General features: G+C 40.0%; 1 protein-coding gene across 3 annotated transcripts in view; it reads left to right on the plus strand.

The window, feature by feature from the left end:
- The window catches only part of RASGEF1B (RasGEF domain family member 1B), a 531,937-nt gene that overhangs the window by 378,860 nt on the left and 131,183 nt on the right, over positions 1-21,894 (plus strand). For 2 of the 3 annotated variants that reach the window (XM_074324368.1, XM_074324372.1), the window contains exon 4: positions 8,987-9,070. The exons of the other annotated variant lie outside the window; for it this stretch is intronic. In XM_074324368.1, coding sequence (XP_074180469.1) covers positions 8,987-9,070 — 84 coding nt within the window. The remainder of the gene's footprint in view (positions 1-8,986; positions 9,071-21,894) is intronic. 3 annotated transcript variants of the gene reach the window in all.

Here is a 21,894-nt window from a genome sequence, read left to right on the forward strand (position 1 = left end):
TGGGATCCTGTGGGTTTTGTTTTTGTTTTTGTTTTTCACTTAATCTACACAACAACTTTGTTGTGGTGGCATCTTGTTCACCTGAGTATCCCCAGGGCCTGCTCAGTACTGATGTACAGAATGCTACCTATCCTGAGGTACTGGAAATTAGGACTTCAGCATATGAATTTGGGGAGGACACAGTTCAGCCCATAACATGCCTCGTACCCATTGGTATCTTTCCCCCAATTTGCTGCAGGTCTCCAAGCAGGCCCCACCTGAAGAGATAGGGATTACAGCATCCCAGCTCCCTCCCTCTCTCTCGTTGAAAGTTCCATTGTGATCACTTTAGATTTGGACCTCTTTGAGCCCATATTTCTGGGGTCATTTGAGGTATGAGGTTGACCTCCAGTGATGTATGGCAACTGTGGAGTACTATTTCTTCTCCGATGTGGTGTTTTTTCAGGTTTGAATAGGTGACTTCCCATTTTCCTTCCTATATTTTCTGAACTTCTGGAAAATTTAGAAAACAGACCATTGTGTGGTGTAACTATCACGTCTTGTTTTGATGGTCCAAAGAGATGTATATTTTTTGTGTATTTTTTATTGTTTTCAGGTACATTGCTTTATTGGATCTTCTTTTTTAAAAAAAGCAAATTATATACTATACTTTTTATTGGTAAAGAAATGAGACCCCAAAGAGCTCACATATCAAGTGTCAAAACCATTCTCAAATTCAAGTCTTCAGAATAGGCGGCCAGGGCTCTTTCCACTACATTGCGATCTTATTTACAAGGTCCTTGGAGCCAGACATACACTTAACTGTAAAAGCATTTACTTTTATGAGTCTATTGACAGCCTTGCAAGCAGAAGGTACTTTAGGGCTATTTCGGGCCCAATTTAAAGTAAAAGAAAAGGTACAGAGGTTAAGTGCTACTCTTTCTTCCTCTCAAAAGAGAATTACAGAACTGGAAGAGCAATTGGTTCATCTTCAGAAGGAAGCTGCCAAGAAGGTAGGTGAAATTGAAGATAAAATGAAGAGAGAATTAAAGCATCTTCATCAGGATGCAGGGATAATGCGAAATAAAATGGAAACAGTGGAAGGGAGGATGGCAGAGCTGGCAAGAGACCTGGTGGAGATGGAACAGAAATTACTCATGGTCACCAAAGAAAATAAAGATCTCACAGCACAAAGCTCATAGGTCTATGAATGCCCTATAAAACAGTAGAGATTGTGCCAGTGAGGAGCTTAACGAACTGAAAAGAAAATATGATGCCTGCCTGAGGAAGTTGTCACCGCTGAAAGAAGAACAGGGCCTCATAAGCAGAGATAGAGAAATGTTCTTGGGTCTGAAGCTGCCTTTCCAGTGAATTCCACTGAGGATAACAACTTGCCTCCCCTTGAGAAACTTAACCAACAACTTCTATCTAAAGATAAGCAACTGCTTCTCTTGACTTCACAATTCGAAGATTCTTATAACCAAGTGTGGCTATTGGCCAGTCTACAGAATGAGAGATCACCTGTTGAATGAACTGGAGAAATTCCACAAGTCACAGGAAGGGAAGGAGAGGTCTGCAGCCCAGTCTGCAACCAGCCCAGCTAAAGTACAGAGTTTGAAAAAAAGCTACGTCATCACTCCAAAATGACAGAGACCAACTACTAAAGGAAATGAAGAATTTTCAGCAGCAATATGTACAGATTAACCAAGAGATCACGGAGTAATCTCCACTGACGGCTCAACTTCAGGAGTATCAAGGTAAGACCAAAACATTTCAGATTATGCAAGAAAAGCTCAGGCAGGAAAACCTCTCCTGACAGCGTCAGCTCAGGATACAGAAGAGTTCCTGGGAAATTCCCGAGAGGAGAACAAAGGAGCAGTACCTTCCAGCTGTCTTAGAGAGAGGTCAGCATCTGCAGAATATTATGAGGGAATAGAGATATTCTTCCTCCCAAACTGAGACCCTCAAAGTATAGTAGTACCAAAGACAGCCATCCCCAGAGACACCAGCTTCCTCACATGGGTCACAAAACTTAGTTTATGAGACAGTATTTCTTAGGATTCAGCTCAACGAAAGGAAATCCATCAAAAGGAATTAAGAATTCAGCAACTGAACAGCAAGTTTTCTCAACTACTTGAAGAGAAAAATACCCTTTTGGTTCAGCTCTGCGATAGCAGCCAGAGCCTTCGTGAGAACAAGCAGCATGACCGTGACCTTTTCAGTCACCGTGCAGTCTTGGAGAAGCAGGTTCAAGAGCTACAAGCAGGATGGCTGAATATACAGATGTTGCTCCAGGAGCTCTCCAGGAACAGAATGGAGCTCACAGGAAGTCTGACCCTGAATAGCTGAGGCAACCACAGCTAAGCTTTTCGGAAGCCCAGTGGCCCTGTCTACACCACATAGGAGGTGAACTAGTTGAGGAAGCTGCTGGAAGGAGAAGGTGACCAAAGAGTGGCTGTTGAGACTGCCCTGTCCATGGCCGAGGGGCAGGTCAGGCAATTGGAGCACAGTGACCTGGACCCTGCTGCACTCCTGTCATTGGCTGCCGTGGCACTCAGGAGCAGACACTGCTAACAGGCAGCAGTTGTCCAAGGTCGCAGAGTGGTGATGGATGGAAGCGGGTACAGTGTCCACTCTGTCATTCCCGGACCCGAGTGCCACTGCTAGCAGCCATCTACTTTCTAGGTTCATGTCCTACTGGTTCTGTGTTTCAGGGACCATCTATAAATTTACTTCTCACCTTTTGGACCACTCCTCTCGGAACTTAGAATTCTCTCACCTCTAATGTCAAAACCATCAATTCTAATGGAACAGTCTTCCCACTTGTAGGTCCTCTCTCCAACTCTCCAAGGAAGGTGTCTGCAAAACAGAGTGAATGTGAGCACAGGTGAGAGCTGCAAGCACCAGTGAGTCTGCTTTCTTCTACTGCCCGGCACCTGAACACTGTTGGGTAACCTGAGGAGGCCCCACAGTTGGTTGTTGAGCTACAGATTTGTTCAGATTTTATAGGTCCTGTGAAAGATGCTGAGGAATGTTTTTCAGCCAGGAGGCTGGTTCCAATAAACCTAACAATCTGGAAAAAAAAAAAGCATTTACTTTTATGAGCCTATGCTTATTTTGTTAACTCACAATTAATTACTCTTTAAAAATATTTAAAATATTTGCTTATTTTAAAGACTTTAATTGTATGAGTTATTTTAAGTAAAATTAAATTTATAATTATGATTTATAATGGAAAGTTTTCAATATATTGTACATAATAAATATACCTATTTAAACTTATGTAATATACTTCTAAATAACTTATTTGTACCTTTTATGATTGTTACAATCTATAATTATTATAATTTTTATTGAAACATTTTTATAAACCTTTATATTACTTACCAATGTTTTTATATAAAAATTCTTATAAACTTAGCACAGAGCTAAGTAATAGTACTCAGAGGATAATTTTTTGATTGACGGTAGGGAGGAAATTTATTTATTAAATCATAATATTCATAGATGTCTGATATTTCATTCTGGAAAGGGCACCAAGGAAGAATAACAATAAAACATTTGTCGTTAACATGAAACATAATATTAGTGCTTTTTATGTAAGTGTCTTTGGCTAAGCCAAATTTTAATTTAAATCCTGCAGATGAACCTATGATGTCAGTATTATCCCATTTTACATTTGGGGAAACTGAGGTCTAGCAAGATTCAGAAGCTTACTTGAGATTTCAAAGCGAGAAAGGGCTGGAATTGGATCCCATGCCTCTGACTCTATGCTTATTGTTTCACTGTGACACAAGCTGAAAAAATTACAGGATAGAGACATAGTCAGCAATTACTCATTGAAACCAGGGACATATTGGGTACAAACACTTTAAGCCAATAAAGTCCATAAAAAGGGCGTCACATTGTTTTGGTTGGTCATCTGACACTGAGTTACTTAACCTCTGTGGCCCTGTTTTTCTTCTATAAATAGATGACATCTTCCTCATAAGTTTGCTATAAAGAGAAAAGGGTTGTACGTGTGTACATACACGCATGCATACATGATATGTATATGTGGTAGCTATATAAACCAGTCCAATCCTTTTGAAAAGCAATAATTGGATACTAAGTAAGAACAGCCATAAAAATGTCCATATCTTTGGCACAGGAACCCTACTCCTGGAAAAATATTCTAAAGAAATGATTCAAAAGACCAAAAAAAAAAAAAAAAAAGAAAAAAGAAAGAAAGAAAGGTATTAATTGCAAGGAAAAAGAGTTTGGTAGTTCCTCAAAATGTGAAGCATAGAGTTAGTTACCTTATGATCTAGCATTTACACCCCTGTATGTATAAGCAAGAGAAATGAAAACATATATCCCCCACAAAAACTTGTACATGAATGTTCATAGGTGCTTTACTCATAATAGCCCCAAAGTGGAAACAACTCAAATGGATGAACAGATTTTAGCCATTCAATGGAACATGTTTGGCAATGAAAAAGGATGAAGTAATGATACGTGCTACAACATGGATTAACTTTGAAAATATTATGCCAAATGAAAGTCATAAAAGACCACATATTGTATGGTTCTGTTTATATAAAATATCCAGAAGGCAAAAATATAGAGATAGAAAATGGGCTAGTGGTTGCTTAGAGCTGGGGGAAGGGGCAGGACGGATGATGAATGACTACAATAGGGAAAGGGTTTCTTTTGGCGGAGGACAAAGCTGTTCTAACATTACACTGTGGGGGGTGGCTGCACAACCCCGTGAGTATACTAAGGAACACTGAAGCATTTGGATGAAGGCTGGCAGGAAACTCAGACAAGAGAGTATGGTGAAGGGAATGTACTTCCTACTTTCAGAAGTCCCATTAATGCTCATGAATGTTTCGAAAGCACTTGTTTTAATGTTCTTTGTAATGATAGCCTTGTGGTAGGGGCAGGTGGTACTGAAGGCGCATAAAACATAAGGAAGGAAGGAAAAAGCACAAGGGACATTTTTAAAACCAGCATGTAAAAATCCAAGAAATGGAAATTTAAATGCAAATATCGAGTGGAGCATTTAAGGGAAATGAGTATGGAGGGAGATGCTAAGAATGCATAGGTCGGGCTCTAACAGCATTCTGCCCAGAAAACTGAAACATCGGAATGCTTGTGAGTATGCTCTTTCCTGTGACCTGCTCTCTGCTTACAAGTTTTGAGGGCAGGGGATTTTAATATACCGGAGCTCGTGCAGGTCTGTGATAATAACCCAAAAGGAAATAGGAAAGCTTAGCAGTATGCACAGTTTACTTAAGTTCACCAAAATTGTACTGGAGTGTGAAAGAAGGGAGGAAGTCTAGTCAAGCCTGAGTGAGTCAACATTTAATGGCCCTCCACCCAGGTCTCCTCCCTTTCCAGAGCCACCTCACCTCCCTGTCTGTGTGCTTGACCCTTGCAAGGAAGGAACTATGGCTGCAATGGGTGGGGCAACCCCAAAACCCTGTTGGTTGGCCTCCATCAATAGGTTGGGGGGAGAGAGGGAGCAGGGGCCAGAGCAGTGGCGATGATCCATATCACATTCTTTTCCAGGAACTTCTTCCTTCCTTGGTTCCCACTGAAGCTTTGAAACATTCCAGCTCCTTTACATCCTAGGTCCCAGAACCAGCTTGTGGCTTTTGTGAGGGGTAACCCCAGTGCCATGTTAACAGTTCTTGAAAAGCACGCCACAGACGAACGTGCAGTTATTTATCTGGATAAATAATGAGTCACAGGCTGAGGTTGGATAGAGGGATGGCAATCTTCAAGGCAGTGTCTGCTTTTGCTTCTATTTCAAAACAGAACACGTTGTCCCTAGCTCCAAGGTGTGGGGAGGAGGAGCCGGCATCATCCATGTGTTCTGTGGAGCACTAAAATCAAGATTTCTGAGGGAGGACGCATTCTTTCCTTCAGAGTTGTTAGGAATGTTTGAGCTGCCCAGTGGTGCGCCCTTGAGCAGATGCCAATCTGATGGATCCCACGGCTCAGTCAGTTAGCTGAGTCTGCCAGAGGATCGCTGCATCTGTCCTTCTTCACCCTGGATTATTTCTGACCCTAGATTATTTCTGTCCTTTTGCACCAGGAGCTGCTCTTATAGTTCAGGCACCAGAATAGACACTGAGGGCTGCAATTATAGTTCAAGGCCTTCACCACTTCTTTGTTCTCCTTTTAGGAATCCAGTCTTAGAAAAGTAACCCCAGGTATCTTTTATGAGGAGATCTCTGAGCAGTTCTGTAGCTTCTCAGGAGTGCTCTAAAGTGATCGCATGAAAGAAGATAAGGCGGGGGCGGGGGGGGGGGCGGGACAATATTACCCTCATTTTGCAGACAGCTGGAGAGGATGGCTGACTTGCCTTTTCTCTAATTCTCTGTAATTGCACTCTGTCCAGTCCATCCTCAGCTCCCCCACCCCACATTTAGCAAATGGAGAGTTAGATGGGAACAGTAGTTAACACCAGCCACCCAGCCACTTGGCCACCCAGACAAGTGACAAAACCATATGTGAAAAGCCTGAAACGAGGAAAAGCGATAGGAAAAGGGAAACCCTATTTAGTAATAATTATATGCCCTTCACTATTCTGTGTTTTATATTTGAACCCATTTTTTCAGAAAGGCCCTTTTCATGGATGGCCCAGAAGTATCACATATTTCCCACTTAAAAAAAAATCTAGATGAGAAATCTCTGTTTTGCAGCTGCTGGGTTGTTTTAGTCTTAAGGACACCCAGTGCAAATGTAGGAAGGGAATCTTTAGTCTAAAGAAAATCAGGCTGCCCAACAACCTAAGAAAACTAGTTACACGTTGCCATAGCAACCAGACCAGCCTCAGAGTGAAGGGCAGAGTTCTTTAGATTCATCTGCTACGTCTGCGGATTGACTTCCTCAAAACAGAATCATGTGTCCTGATCACCAACACGGAACCTTGTATTTTCATTAAAAAAAAAAAAAAATGTTGCTGTCTCAAGTGGATCTATTTTAGTCTTTATCCTGGTGCCATTCAATGTCTTTTTTATCTCAGAGAGGTGGGATTTGGTAACTGGATCCTTTGGAACTTGTATTCATGCATTCACTAATATGTTAAGGACCTGAGCCAATGTGGTTTGATAGTAATTACACTTTGATGGCTGGAACATGACCTGTGAAATGAGTTGCTAGTCTCAATTTAACTCCTAATGGACAGAAATCCACATCACTCAGAATTCAGCCATAACCCCTGTTTTCAGACCATGGGAAGAAGGGAGAGGTTTAAATGGCTTCTCTTGAAGGTAAACTGCAGGGTCTCGTCCCCAGGAAATATATTTTGCCTTTGTAGGCCGCAGATATCTTCACAATTAGTCTCAAAATACCCTGCAACATGTGTGTAAATAACACAGACCACATTTACAGGCAGGGCCACCCTGGTGGAAAGGCCAAGTAATTTGCCCAGGGTAAGATAATTAGTAACAGCAAGGTAGAGATTCCAGAGGGTCATACTCCATTCCTTTGCTAAGACCACTGGGAAAAATCTTTCTTTCACTCAAGAAACATGGCAATTAATGGACAGCAGGAGGTGGGGATGGGTCAATACTAGCCAATTCATTTTTTAAAGGTCATTTTCATTCTATGGGGTTATTGGTACCTACAGTTAATTTTTTTTCCAATAACAAGTCTCTTGCTGTCTCCTCTAACAAGACTGAGAGTAAAAAAATGTGTGTAGTGAGAATGAGAGTTGGGGGTTGGAGACAGCTAGATCTGGTGAGGTGTTGGAAATTAGTGACTACATAAAGATTCAGCTGACAAAAGCAAAGAGTCTTCCAATAAAAAGCACCTACATGTATGTCTTAGTGCATTCCAGCTACTATAACAAAATACCCCGGACTGGGTGGCTTAGAAACAACAGAAATGTATTTCTTGCAGTTCTAAAGATTGGAAGTCTGAGGTCAGGGTGCCGGTATGGTTGGGTGAGGACCCTTTTCATTGTATCCTCACTTCTCATTGAATCCTCATGGGAAAGGGGGGAAGAAAGCTCTCTGGGACCTCTTTCATAAGACACTAATCCCATTCAGGAGGGCTCTGCCATCAGGGCCTAACCACTTCCCAAAGGCTCTTCTCCTAACACCGTCACCTTGGGTGGGGATTAGGATTCTAACGTACGGACTTTGCAGGGATACAAACATTCAGACCATAGCAATATGTGAGACGTGTGTTGGATTGTGAAAGATACAAAGATAACTAAGACCTGAGTCCTGTCCTCAGCTGCTCACATTCCCAGCAGAGAGTGGCAAGGACTCTAATAATCGTACATGGATCCTGTGGTAGGAAGAAAGCGATTCTGACTCGAGTCAGAAGTGGAGAAAATTAGCCAAGTGTTTCTTAGGGAATCTGAGCTGGGCTTTTATAGCACAGGTAAGAAATCATAGGCACATACTGAGGACAGGATATTTTAGGAACCAGGAACAACAAAAACAAAAACATAGACTAGAGTCTGTTCAAGAAAAACACACTGACCAGATATGGCTTGAGGTTTAGAATTGTGGGACAGAATTGGAGCCGACACTGAAAACGTGGAGAAGAGCCACGTTTTTCAGGGTTCTGAAAAACAGGTACAGAACTTTGGATATTATCCCATATAGAATCAAATATTTGAAAACCAGAAGTTTAACTGGTCAGTTACATGCAATGAGATATTAGGAAAGTTATTTCTTAAAAAAAAAAAAAAAAAAAGATTCACATAACCTGATCTATCTGTGTTGTATGAAGATACGTTAACAGATTAGGCTGAAAATATTCTACATTTATGTCAACATGAGTATATAAATCCCTTCAACATGTCATAAATGGTTTTGTAATATGTCCCTGCACAAGGTTAAATGAGTTTGCACAGACGGCAAAAATGCTGACTCGGGTATTTCAAGTGACAACTATTAAGTTTAAGTGCTTGAGGCACTATTGTGAGAAACAAGGCAATGGCTCCACACAGCAGGAAAGCCAGCCACATCCCTGAAATCTCTCTGTGTTTCCTTTCTTATAGGAACAGCAATGGAAAACTTCAATGTACAGCAGCATAACTCCAGTCTGCTTTACAAGCCCTCTGATTGAGAAGCCAATTGGCAAAGTAAGAATGAATCCATTTCTTGTTGAATGGTATGATTTGAGCCTGTTAGCTGTTATTTCTTTTTGTCTTAGCTGTTTGGGTGAAATAATCGAATAAATCTCATGAAAGTGGCTGGTAAAATCCCAATTTTGAACTATTTGGTTGGCGCTGGTGGCTTTTGCCCTGGGCAAAAGGTTGAGCTGAGAGATGTTGATCCCAGAGTCTCTTGTTTCAGCTTCTGCTTCCACTTCCATCCCAACGATGTGGTCCCCAACCCCCATAACATCCTGGTTTCTCAGCTCTTTGACTCATCATCTTCCATTGCCTATCAGAATTTGTTAGAAGGAAAGAAGGACTTTTAGTCTTTTATACTGTAGGGGAGGAAAACAACCTTTTTCCTCTCTCTCAGGTTCAGTACCTGGGGCAATGCAAATTAAACTGCAAAACAAAACAACAGATAAACAGGAGAAAAGGTTTATTGCAGTGAGTAGGAGGCCTTAATAGAAAAGAAGTAAAGACCCAAAGAAGCAGTTATATTTGAGGCTTACTAAAGACTGATAAACTTTGGAGAAGTGACAAGCGAAAGGAAAATGAGCTTGGGCTTCTCAGGGCCTTAAACTGTGAGAAGGTGAATATGTGGGGGAAGTTAATGGAAGATGCGAGTTACTTAGTAACGTTTGTTATGCAGACGCAAGTTGGTACCTTTTCTGTTGATAAGAGTCATCTTCAGTGATTGAGGCCTCCTCCTGGTGCTGGAGAGAAGAGACCTTTACACATTTATGTTACCTTCACAAAGGGAAATGTATTCCCGGCTTTTAGACAGAATGGGGGAGTGCAGAGAGTTTTCCCTGTATCGGCTGCTTCTCTGTTGCCTTTGTTACCAAGCAAGGGCCTGCTGCCCAATGCGCATAGGAGCCAAAACTATGACACTGACCTTCAAGAGAAGAAAAAGCTTTTTATTATTGCTGAGTTGACTTGCAGGAGACAAGAGGCACCTCCCAAATCTGTCTCCCTGATCTGGGGTCTGGACACGTTTTAAGAGTTAGGGAGAACATGAGGTAATGCTGGCAGGGCAAGTTTTGATTGGAGGGTTTTGGAACTCGGCCAATGATGGTGTAGGGTCGAGGGTCAAGAGAAAGCACAAAGGAATTCCAATCTGGCAGTTTGATTGGTCAGTCCTATATTTGTCCATATTTGGTTTCGACACTGGATCATCCTTACTGAAGGATCTCTCGCTTCCTAAAGGGCTCCAGTAGCCACACTTCTGTTACTTGAGTCCCATAGACTGAAGAGTCTTGGTTCCAGGTCTGTCCTGAGGACAAGGGTGGCACATGCACAGTGCTGTCCGTAAAATAACTCAAAGATTGTATTAATCACCAATCTGCTTTAAGGAAGCAGAACCGGTTTTAAGCTGGTCAATGTGATCTGTGTGCTGTTGCACCTTCATCTCGAAATAATCCTTATGCCAAAGTGGCATATTTTGGGGTGGTATATGCTGATCCCCTTTAACATATTGGTATGAAATTCAGCCACAATACGACCTCTTTCAAACATATTAGTTATATAAACTACCTTGTGGAAGAATGACTTTGCCTCTGGAAGAGAAATTACAGGTTTTTGCCTGAACCACTACTCTCCTGAACCTGAAATCACACCCAGTGGTCCCACCAGGGAGTGTAGAGCTGGATGGTTGAAAGTGTGAGCATTATGGAAGCAGGCTGCCTGGGTTCAAATCCCAGCCCTACCGCTGACTGGTTATGTGACTTTGGACAAGTCACCTGTAAAAAAAGGGCATCATAATAGTACCTGCCTCATAGGACTATGATCAGGATTAAATAATTCCATATCCATTCACAAGAGCAAGAATTTTTTTAAACATGTTTTTTTTTACTATGTATCTAAGCACTCAACAAATTTAATGAATTTAATGAATGAATAAATGAAAAGCAATGCACATACCGTGTTTCCCCCAAAATAAGACCTAGCCAGACCATGAGCTCTAATGCATCTTTTGGAATAAAAATTAGTATAAGACCCAGTATTATTATATTATATTATATTATACCCAGTATTATATATTATGTTATGTTATGTTATATTATATTATATTTTACCCGGTCTTATATTATAGTATAATAAGACTGGGTCTTATATTAATTTTTGCTCCAAAAGATGCATTAGAACTAATGGTCAGCTAGGTCTTATTTTTGGGGAAACGTGGTAGTGAGCTTAGAAACACATCCTCAATTTGCTTATCTCAAGACATAGGAGTTGCAGAAGGCAGTGTTATATATTAGGAAGAGAAGTAAAACTCCGGTGAGTATATCAAGGACACTTCCCAGGCACACCTTAACAGAAGGACCACAGTCTACCTGGGATACCCACTCCCTTCCTGTTCTTTGCAACAGCAGTGCATCTCCAAGCCACGCAATCCATCAACTAGGATAACAAATAGTCACTGTCAGGACAAGTCAAAAATGCTTTCAATAGGGCTTTTCTCTCCAACTTATCCATAGATGTGGGCAGAACCAGAGATTTTAAAAGGAAATTAATCTATTTTCCTGGCAATTCCTGGTAACATTGCCTTGGCGGCAAGTCCTGCCAAGGCAGTTATGTGCAGAGTGTGAAATCCTGGCGGAACAGGAAGCCTCCTACCCACGCTGTCAGCACGCTGACGTTTTGCAGGCGTAGCAGGGGAACAACCAAAGCTTCTTGGGACCGAGTTTCTGTGAGGTCTGCACTTCCCCTTTGCTGACTTCAGTTCATGGGAGAGGAGTATCATTTGGCCCAAAGATTAAAACAACAAATAAAATACACCCTGAACATCTCGAAGCATGTTGGCAACTGCTGCAGCATTCACTGTCTTGCCCCTGCCTCTGGCCCCTCCAGCCTCATTTATTTTATTTATTTATATAGGTTCTAAAGAGACCAGCACTTTGTCTGTGGGGACAGAAAGAAGGCCTTTCAAAGGCTGACGTCAGGAATCGATGAACCCCAGAGGGTCTCTTTTGACTAAATTTCATTTAAATCCAATAGACAGCCCTGAGTTTACACAATGTTTTCCTAAACCTGATCAGAACCACTAACAATAGTATAAAAACCGGTAGAGAGTGACTTTTGGGAATGCTTTTTAGAGAGTAGAAGAGAATCAAGTGTGGTATGATCATTCTTGATTTGGTGATATTTTGCTCTGGGATTCTCAGATCTCTCTCTCCAGGCTGGGCAGAGTCAGCAGTAAGTGTCTGGACAGTGACACAAGGACTGTCTTGGTTTGAGTGGGATGACTCCCAAAGGATATTCTTGCTCTCTTTCCATATCTCTGGCTTCTGGGCTTAATACTCTTGCTGTCAAATATGCTAATGAACTCACTTTGCAATCTGCTATTATCCATTCACCTGGAGGGGAAAAATGATGTTGAAACTGTAAGCAAAGTCAAGCTTTAATTATAGGGGTCAATGGAAAGCAGCATTTGGGGTGGATAATTGAAACCTGTGGTTAATCTGCCCAGAATTAAAACTCTCTTCCTCACTGCCAAAAACCTTAACTGTTGGGCGAAAGGCTGTAAGCTGGACCCAGAGGTGATTTCTACTGCCCAAATTATGGTGCCTCATGTGGACCAGGGACCGATGTTTCCTTGCTACCGGGAGTGGAAAGGTGTTGTGAAAACCCTGGCTGAAAAACAGGATTCCAATGTGAGCTCATATTACAAAAAAAGAATATTTGAGAACCAACTCCAATTTTACAACTAAATGATAACTCTTTTCATTAATGGTTATGATTCGTGGATAAGAATAAATGAAGGAAACTTCATGGAACAAAGAGGGAGAAGCTGGAGAAATCACTGGGCAGCAGACAGGCAAGCAAGCCTGGAATGTATGGTGATCAAGAGCAGTTGTGTGTTTTATTTTACACAATTGGAGTCAGCACCTTTTGAAGGGAGCATACAAATTTATGTAAATCAGAATGCAAATGTTAAAAATATGTATCATGGCATTTCCAAGAGATGACCTGGCAGCTCTGATTTCCTCGCCTTTGCAGCTACAAAATATTGGGTTGTGAAAGAAAACTTGAGATGAACCTATTTCCCCAAATCCCACAACGTTATAACCAGAAGAATTTCTTTGTAATTTATAGGAGGAGGCACTCTGGAGAATGAATTAAGACAGAATGTATATTTGACAAGAAATGTGTTACCCCCAAGAGGATAACTATAGTTGCAACAGAGATTTCAAGATTTCAGTAAATTCAGGGCAGATCCAAAGTGGACTACTGAAATGTAATTAGACAGCAATGATGGAGACAAAAGCAGGGATTTACAGAGATAGGTAACATTAGACGATGACATTAAATTCAACTACCAGGCTCTCCCACAAAATTCTCTTTGGTGCTACTGGCAAAACAAGAGACTGGGCTGAAAGAAGCATGATTTCAACTCAGCAAAGCATTGTGCAGATCATGCCAACGCAGAACAACCCAGTAAAGTGCCGTGGCCTTGCCCAACTGCACAGAATCCACAAGTAGATGGAGTTATTTTAGATTAGGAGCTGCCCATGACCATGGCTATGCTGACCCACCTTTCTCAAAAGAATTTAGGTGACAAGTAAACTTGTCCTCAATAAAAAGAGGTGTAACTTTAACATATTATTGGATTTAACCATAAGGAAATACAGAGATAAATTGCCTTGAACGATAGCAGTGTTATTAAATGGAAGGGTGGATAAGAAAGTAAACAAGGCCTTCTGTATTTCTGGGTGAGTGAAAGGGAAACTGGAGGAGCTAGGTGGAAGTAACTGGATAAACAACAGATAACAAAGGAACTGGTGAACTCAGAATCAACAAAATATAGAGCTGCTTTATTTCAAAGTTGGGAGGCATCTGTGGGAAGAAAAGAAATGGAGATGGCCCTTTTTGCAGATTAATTGTTAGCTCCTTTTAGCACTGGAGAATTTTTCTTACCAAAGGAAAGTTTAGCCTAGCAAACATGCCATTTTAGGGATCGTCTTCTAAGTGGCGGCCCGTTGAGATGATTGAATGTTCCATCATTACATTGTGGCTGGGTCTGGGAGACAGCGCCAATTCTATGAGAAATACCTTGGAACTTAACACTCAGTATTTAGGGCTCTCAGGGACCCAAGAAGATGAAGAAGCCAACCTATAAACTTGTCTGTGACCTATTTCTACTTCCAAAAAAACACCGAAAGTCAGTAATGGGATAATCAGAAGATAATAATAATTCTGAGTAAAGCAAGCCATTATAATTACTACAGTTGTAGGTAAACATAACTTTAATTTTTTTAGTGTGAGTGCCCTTGATTTAGCTGAATCTCTTTCTCTGTATAGTTAGCTTCTGGTCACTGAGAGAAAATGCATGAAGCCAAGTATTTTTCTTCTAAGGATTTTAGTAATAAGGTGAAAGAAACTGTCAAGTTAAGGGGTCAATTTTCTTCTTCTAAGATAGTGGAGGTTTTAGTGGGGCATATGTCCGCACGGCTAAAGAGAACATTTTGCAGCTAGATCTGGCTGTATGCCGAGATTATGGCTGATGGGATATGAGTGGAAGTGATGTATGCAATTTCTGAGTCATATCCTCCATAGGAAAGGCAGGTCCCTCTTGCTGGCTGGAATGCCGATATGGTAACAGAAGCTGGAATAGCTACGTTAGATCAAGAGAGGATGACAGAGAAACAGCAATGAAGAGTTGGGGTCTCTGAGTCTATGGAATTGTTGATTGCTTCAGACCACTATCCCCTGAGATAGAAACCAGCTTCCATCTTGTCTACATCACTGCTATTTGGCCATTGGTACAGTAGCGGCAGTAGTACCCTAGTGCACAGTTAGAGCACTGGGAGACAGTGGACCACGTGCTCTGTGGGAAGTCACTTAGAATCCAGTGAAGTTGGAAGACAGAGGCTGGTACGATAATTATCAGTGAATGGAATTAAAATGCTGAGTCATGACACCTACCTCCCAAATCAAGTCTGAATGAGGAAGGAGAGATACAGAGGCTAACTTCTGACTCTGTGAACAAGGTGATGAGCAGAACTCTAATGCTTAGCAGAGAACCCTACCTTTGAGTTCTGAACGTAGTAAACCCAGATGTCTATCATATACTGAATTTTGATGAAGTTCTCCTTAGAACTGAGGCAAACACATTTTTACTGAAAATACTCAAACTCAGCACTGTAGTGGAACCCATTATCTTGTCAAATAACATTTCTATTGATAATTATTGTATATAGGAGGTGTCATTAGTTTGAAAATATTTATAAATGTATTTATGCATATATTTGGCATTATATTCCATGCTTTCATTACCTGAAGCAGGTTTAGATTTCCTGGGGCAAACATCTTGGGGTCCAGCTTTTGTTATAACTCTATCTCACAAGAATTTATGGGATGAGTGAATTGTTACCTCATACCTCATCCTAGATCCATTATCCTTTTATTCAACATAAAATAACACGTATTATTTTGGCTTATTAAGTTAACCCTCTAAAACATCAACTGCTGCACCTATTAGAGTCCATATCATTTTTTCCCATCATCTCTTTTCTCAAACTGCATAACACAATGACAAGCACATAGTGGTGGTGCTTGTCCATTGATGGTTAAACGAATACGGATATTTAGTTTGTTATTCAGTCAGCTATTTTCATTTTTTATCCTTGTTCATAATGTTATTGAAATAGTAGTCTATTAGGTTGGTGCAAAAGCAATTGCAATTTAAGAGGTTAAAAATAATTGCAAAAACTGCAATTATTTTTGCACCAACCTAATATGTGAGTGGCCTACTATATTTACTAAAGACAAAGAATTTTTAAAATCAATATCATTAGCACTCTCCTGTCAATATTAAATAACAAGAGGTGGGAATATATATCCCTAACATTTAGATTCCTGGATTCTCACTACCACTGAAGCACAATGTAGGCTGAAGTTTCTACATTTGCTCCATTTGGGTAAGAAATGCAGTCTGATGCACCAGGACAAGAAGTCTACCCATCCCAACATTTCTAAGAGGCTAGAAGGCTCCATCAGCATGCTTTCTAAGCTCCAAAGAGTTGTAATGATTTGACAAATATACTTATACCACTGGCAGTTCATTGTATGTCCTCTTATAAGCATAGAAAAATATTCAACAACTGCCCTCAAAACCTACAGAAAATAAATGAAATACGAACAATTAATATAATATATTTTATTAGGTTTATAAAATTCATTAATTCACAAACAAGAAGATGCCTATACAGTATCAAAAGGAGAAACAACAAACTTTAAAAACTATTTTTGCTCTTTTGATCTTGCTTTACAACTTATCTGTAAAGGCTAATATAGATGGTGCATGTATGTCCTAAATGTATAGACACATCACAATGTACTTGATGTTTAAACATGAGATAAATGTTTTGTTAACAGTGCAAACACACACACACACACACACACACACACACACACACACACACCGTGCATGCACACACATAATCTCCAGACCCTTACTGTTGAGGACTCTGCACCATATCAAAGGTCATGGAGTCATATTTGCATTACAGAACTATTGTTTATTCTTTTCCTGTTTCAGTATGCTGACATTTTCCCATTAATACTGCCCCAGTTTCTCTCCCAGAACCTAGCTGAAAAATATCAAGTAGAACTTCTGCTGGAAAAATGCTGAGTAAAAATATGGCCTGCTCTGTTATTGACTAAAAGAGAAACTTTACTTTTGTCCCATCTGGGACTAAGACTAGCATAGTACACATATAGTCTCTATTCACATAGATCAGAAAAAAATAATATCACTAACTTCTGAGAAAGAGCACAACAGAATTATCAGCAGAATCAATACAGAATTTATGGTTTTACTACCTTCCCAATACTCTGGGTACCCTTGAGAAAAACCAAAGGAAGCCCTTCTTAGAAATATTGCATTCTAAGCATTCTATCCCAGCAAGCATCCACTCAGAAATAAACAGACATTGAATGCCTTCCATGTGTGAGGCAGTGTGCTATAAACAGCAATCCAGGGCAATTTGGTACAAATGATAACAGCAATAGTAATTATTATAATACTACCATTGTTTGAGAATTCTGTGCCAAGCACTAACATAAGTTCTTCATATCCAGTCTCTCATTTAATCGTTTTACAGATGAAACCTAGAGAGGATAAAGAACTTGTCCAAGGTCACAGACTAATAAATGGTAGAGTTGGCATCCCAAACCAGGTATGCTTGACTCAAGAACCTATGCCCCGACCACCTGCTGGAGAGATTTTTTTGTGTGTGGATGCTCTCTTTTCTATTCCTAGTTGAAATATAATCAAAGTTTCTTGAGAAGAAACAGAAGGATGCCCAAAAAAGTATGACCTGGCTTATACTCTGGGCCTCTCTGGCTACAGTTTTTTATTTTCATTTTCCAAAAGGCCCCAGTTATAAATAGCAGCCCTGCACAAGTGGGAAATATGTGTGAGCATGCAGCATTGTCCCTTTAAAGGCAGTTTCAAAGAACATTAAAAGGGCCGTGAACTGTGAAGATACCACCATGAGGTTACTCAGATCAAAACAGTATTCCTTAGAAGCCATTCTGGATAATTTGGTGTCCCAGTTTATCTCCTCTGGGAGAAAGATGCTTAGGGCTCATCTAATCCATGAGGCTACGCATTTAATTTTAAGAACTGTGACACTTTCAATGAAAAGAGTCAAAGGGGTATTATTAAGTTCAGTTTAACAAAAGAATCAGAATAAAGCTTAGGGTACAGCTGAAATCTCCACTCTCCGCCAGTGCCTGTTAAGTTTTTCATATAGGCAATCTGGTGAAATAAAGAAGGACAAATGAAGTTGAACAGAGAGCAGATTGCATAAAAGTTTATGGTCTGAAGAGTAGGGAGGTAATTAGTGGTGCGATGAACTCCCCAATTGTGTCTATGTTTTTAAAGGTCATTTCCTGCATTTTATGAGAGATGGGAAATTACATTTGGGCCCCCATAGAACTTTGCTTTTACTATTACGAACATTTACTTTAACCTGCCTCTCTTTAGGTTTGGCTGAGTGCATGTCTGTCTTTTGCAGGTTCTTGTAATCAGCTTGGTGGAGCAGGATTGTGCCTTATTCATTATTTATGTCCCCAAAGCACCAAGCATAATTCTTTCCATATTGAAGCTGCCTATTACGAAGGAGAGGGAAGTGGTAGAAAACGAAAGGGAAGGAAATTCTCATAGTGTTGTATCTGTGATTGCCATTTTCTGATCACCTGGGTTCAAGCTGCTTTTCTTTAAATGTCTTTTGAAACCTTTCTAGTGAATAGCTTAGTGAATAAATTCAACTTTAAAAGATATTTGCTTACAGAATAACTCTTAGAAGGCTCTATTCATTTGCAAAAGGCAGAAACTGCAATTTTTACACTAAGAGCTTTCAAAGATAATCAGCAATAAGAGACAGACATGTTGAGATTAAAACGAGAGAGAGAGAGAGAGAGAGAGAGAGAGAGAGAGAGAGAGAGATATTTTCATGCATTGTGGCATGGAAGTTGTTTCCTTCATTCGCTACACCAGTGAAAGTGGTAAGTGATCTTGCCAAGGTCAGTAGGAAAATCCTAACTGCTAAACCCAGAATGCATTTCAATTCTTCTCTAACTCGATGCAATTGACCTCTTCTTGAAAGTTGTTCCTCTCTTGGCTTTTATGAGAGCTGACTTCTAATTTTCATCTGACCTCAGTCTCTTTTGCTAGTTCATCTTCCCTCAATAATACCTCCAATTTTGTATTTCCCAGTGTTCCATTCTTGGTACAGTTTTTTCTTCCCCCCTCTTTTTTTTTTTTTAAATCAACCCTCTGTTACTGAAAAATTTTCTTTATTCTCTCTTTTCATTTGTTCAACATGTTCAAACCTAAATGTAGTTAGCTTTTCTTTCCCTTCTTTGGATACTCTTGCTCTACAAATGTTTCCTTCTTTCATTGAAAGTTCCTACTTTCCACCTAACAATTCAAGCCAGGTACTTGGGCATGGTCCATAATTCTTCCCACTCCTTCCTCCATTCAGTCAACCACCCAGTTGAGATGACTCTAAAGCCTTAACATTCAACCTCTCCTTCCCCATTGTGATGGCTGTAATTAAGGCCTTTGTGATGTCTCATCTGGTTACTGATAAACCCTCTAACTGGTTTCCCTAGCTTCACACTCACTTTCTTTTCCCAATCCCTCACCAATGCCCCTAACAGAGTTATCCTTTCGAGTTGCAGTGATCAAATTACTTACTTGACTAAGAGGTAGAGTGACTTCCCATTGACTACTGAGTTAGTCTGAATCTCTGAATGGTAGAGTGAGGCATGCGCGATGTGCCTACCCCTCAACCCCAGCCTCCGCTCCCATTGTTCATGTCCTCGATTCCTGCACTCTGCGACTTCGTGCCATGGTGCATGCTGTTTCTTCTACTTAAATCCTGCCTAAATCTCTTCTCTTCTTCAAGTCACTTCCATTTCCACTTCACTTCCTCTCTTCTTCCACCCCTCCTACAACCTCTCCTCTAAGTTAAAACGGTACTTTGTATGCTATTATAGCATTGCTCTTACTTTGTTGAAATTGTTTGCTTCTCTGTCTGTCTCCTCTTACTAATGCAGCACGTTTCTTATCTTTGTGTTCCTCAATGTGTGGTGCAGTGTGTGGCATGCCTTAGGTGCTGAGTGGTCTGGAAATCCTGTTTGTGCTGCTGAATGCCTTGTCTGTTCATTTCACCACACAGCCAGAATTCAGAGCTTGCGCACACCCACAATTTAGAACTCTTCTCCCCACTTACGCATTTTAGGATTCTCTTGGCCAGTGTACCTGACTCTAAACTTTCATTGATGAAGAAAGTAGAATATTCCTCACAGATGATTAATGCCCATTATTGGTTTGGACTGCATCATAAGAAAAGGAAAGATTTTTTATCAGTCAGAGACCAAGAAGACAGCACCCTGGCCAATGTGAATTCCTCCTCACTGATAACAATGAGATAATTGAGGCAGATAGGAGTGTTACCATTTAGGTCGTTCTACTAGATCTATTTTATTAAAGAGAATTGCAGGGGGAGTTAGAACTGCCTCTGTGCCTGTAGGAGCAGAGTGATCATGGGCGCTGTTTTCAGATGCTGTCTGTCCAGGGGGAAGAAAAAATGGTGCTGACTCCAGCTTGGGCTTTTGATAAGAGGTCAGTCATGAAATTAAAGATCAACCCTTTGCCCTTGAAAATGTCAGACCAGCTTAAAATTAGACATTCTGATAGTGAAATACTAAGTATGAAAAGATGAGCACTTTGTACACGCAAATTTAAATCTCCCACAAGAAGCGTTTGTAGCAATAAAATTTATATTCTTTAGTTTTAGTCAATACTGGTAATTATAAAAATAAAAGTTTGTGGTGTACTCCTTTTAGAGGAGATGAGATACAAAAAAATCAAGAATCCTCACACAACTTCTTACTATGAGAAAAATATACATTTATAATTACATAATTGAAGATTTTTATTAAATATAGTAGATGAACATCATTTGATCAATAGTAGTAAGTATTCTGGGCGATATTAAAGAAGTGGTTTTTGTCTTAAGGGATATAGAATGACTTACTCAGCATCAGAAGGTAATTTAAATGTTATCGAGTCCAGTGTCTCATGTGATGCTTAAATCTATGTTACAAACACCTACCAAACCTCCTGTGGATATCTCCAATTAGAGGGAGCTTTCTACCTCCTGAGGCAGTTCATTTTGTATTTATATTGTTCTTACTATTAATGATAGTAAATAAAATTTATTCAGCGCTTACTATCTGCCAGACACTGGGCTAAGCAATTTATCTTCAAAATGCTTGTGTAATCTTTAATCATAACCTTATAAAATGGTACTGTTCTTATTTCCATTTTATAGATGAGGGGGAAACTGAGGCTTAGTGAGGTTGGTCAACTGCCCAACATGACACAGCTGGTAAACAGGGGACCCGGCTTTGAATACATAGTTTGCATTCATTTTTAAAATATTTTTTAAAATTTTTCAATACAGTTGACATAATATTATATTAGTTTCAGGTGTACAACATAGTGGTTAGACATTTGTATAACTTACGATGTGGTCACCCCATTAAATCTAGTACCCAATGGAAACCATACATAGTTATTACAATATTATTGACCATATTCCTTATGCTATACCCTACATCTCCATGACTGTTTTGTAACTACCAATTTGTTCTTCTTAATCCCATCCCCCTTTCACCCATCTGCCCAACATCCCTCCCATCCAGCAACCGTCAAAATGTTCTGCGTCTGAGTTTGTTTCTGTTTCGTTGGTCCATTTTTTCTTTAGATTCCACTTATATGTGAAATCATATGGCATTTGTCTTTGTCTGACTTAATCCACTCAGCACAATACCCTCTAGGTCCATCCACGTTGTAACAGATGGCAATATTTCATTTTTTATGGCTGAGTAATATTCCATTGTATATATGTACCAACTCTTCTTTATCCTGTAATCCATTTATGGACACCCAAGTTGCCTCCATATCTTGGCTATTGTAAATAATACTGCAATTAACATATGGATGCACATGGCCCTTCAAAGTAGTGTTTTGTGTTTCTTCAGATAAATACCCAGAAGTGAGATTACTGGGTCTGTTTTTTCCTCTTGTTTGTCTTGTTTTAAAGTCTATTTTATCTCGTATAAGTATCTCTACTCCAGCTTTTCTTTTTTCTTTTTTGTTTCCATTTTCATGAAATATCTTTTTCCATTTCTTTACTTTCAGTCTGTGTGTGTCTTTCAATTTAAATGGGGTCTCTTATAGGCAGCATGTATAAGGGTCTTGTTTTCTTTTCTGTTCAGCCACCTAT

The sequence above is a fragment of the Rhinolophus sinicus genome, linkage group LG02, assembly GCF_036562045.2.
Source record: "Rhinolophus sinicus isolate RSC01 linkage group LG02, ASM3656204v1, whole genome shotgun sequence".
Taxonomy (NCBI): domain Eukaryota; kingdom Metazoa; phylum Chordata; class Mammalia; order Chiroptera; family Rhinolophidae; genus Rhinolophus; species Rhinolophus sinicus.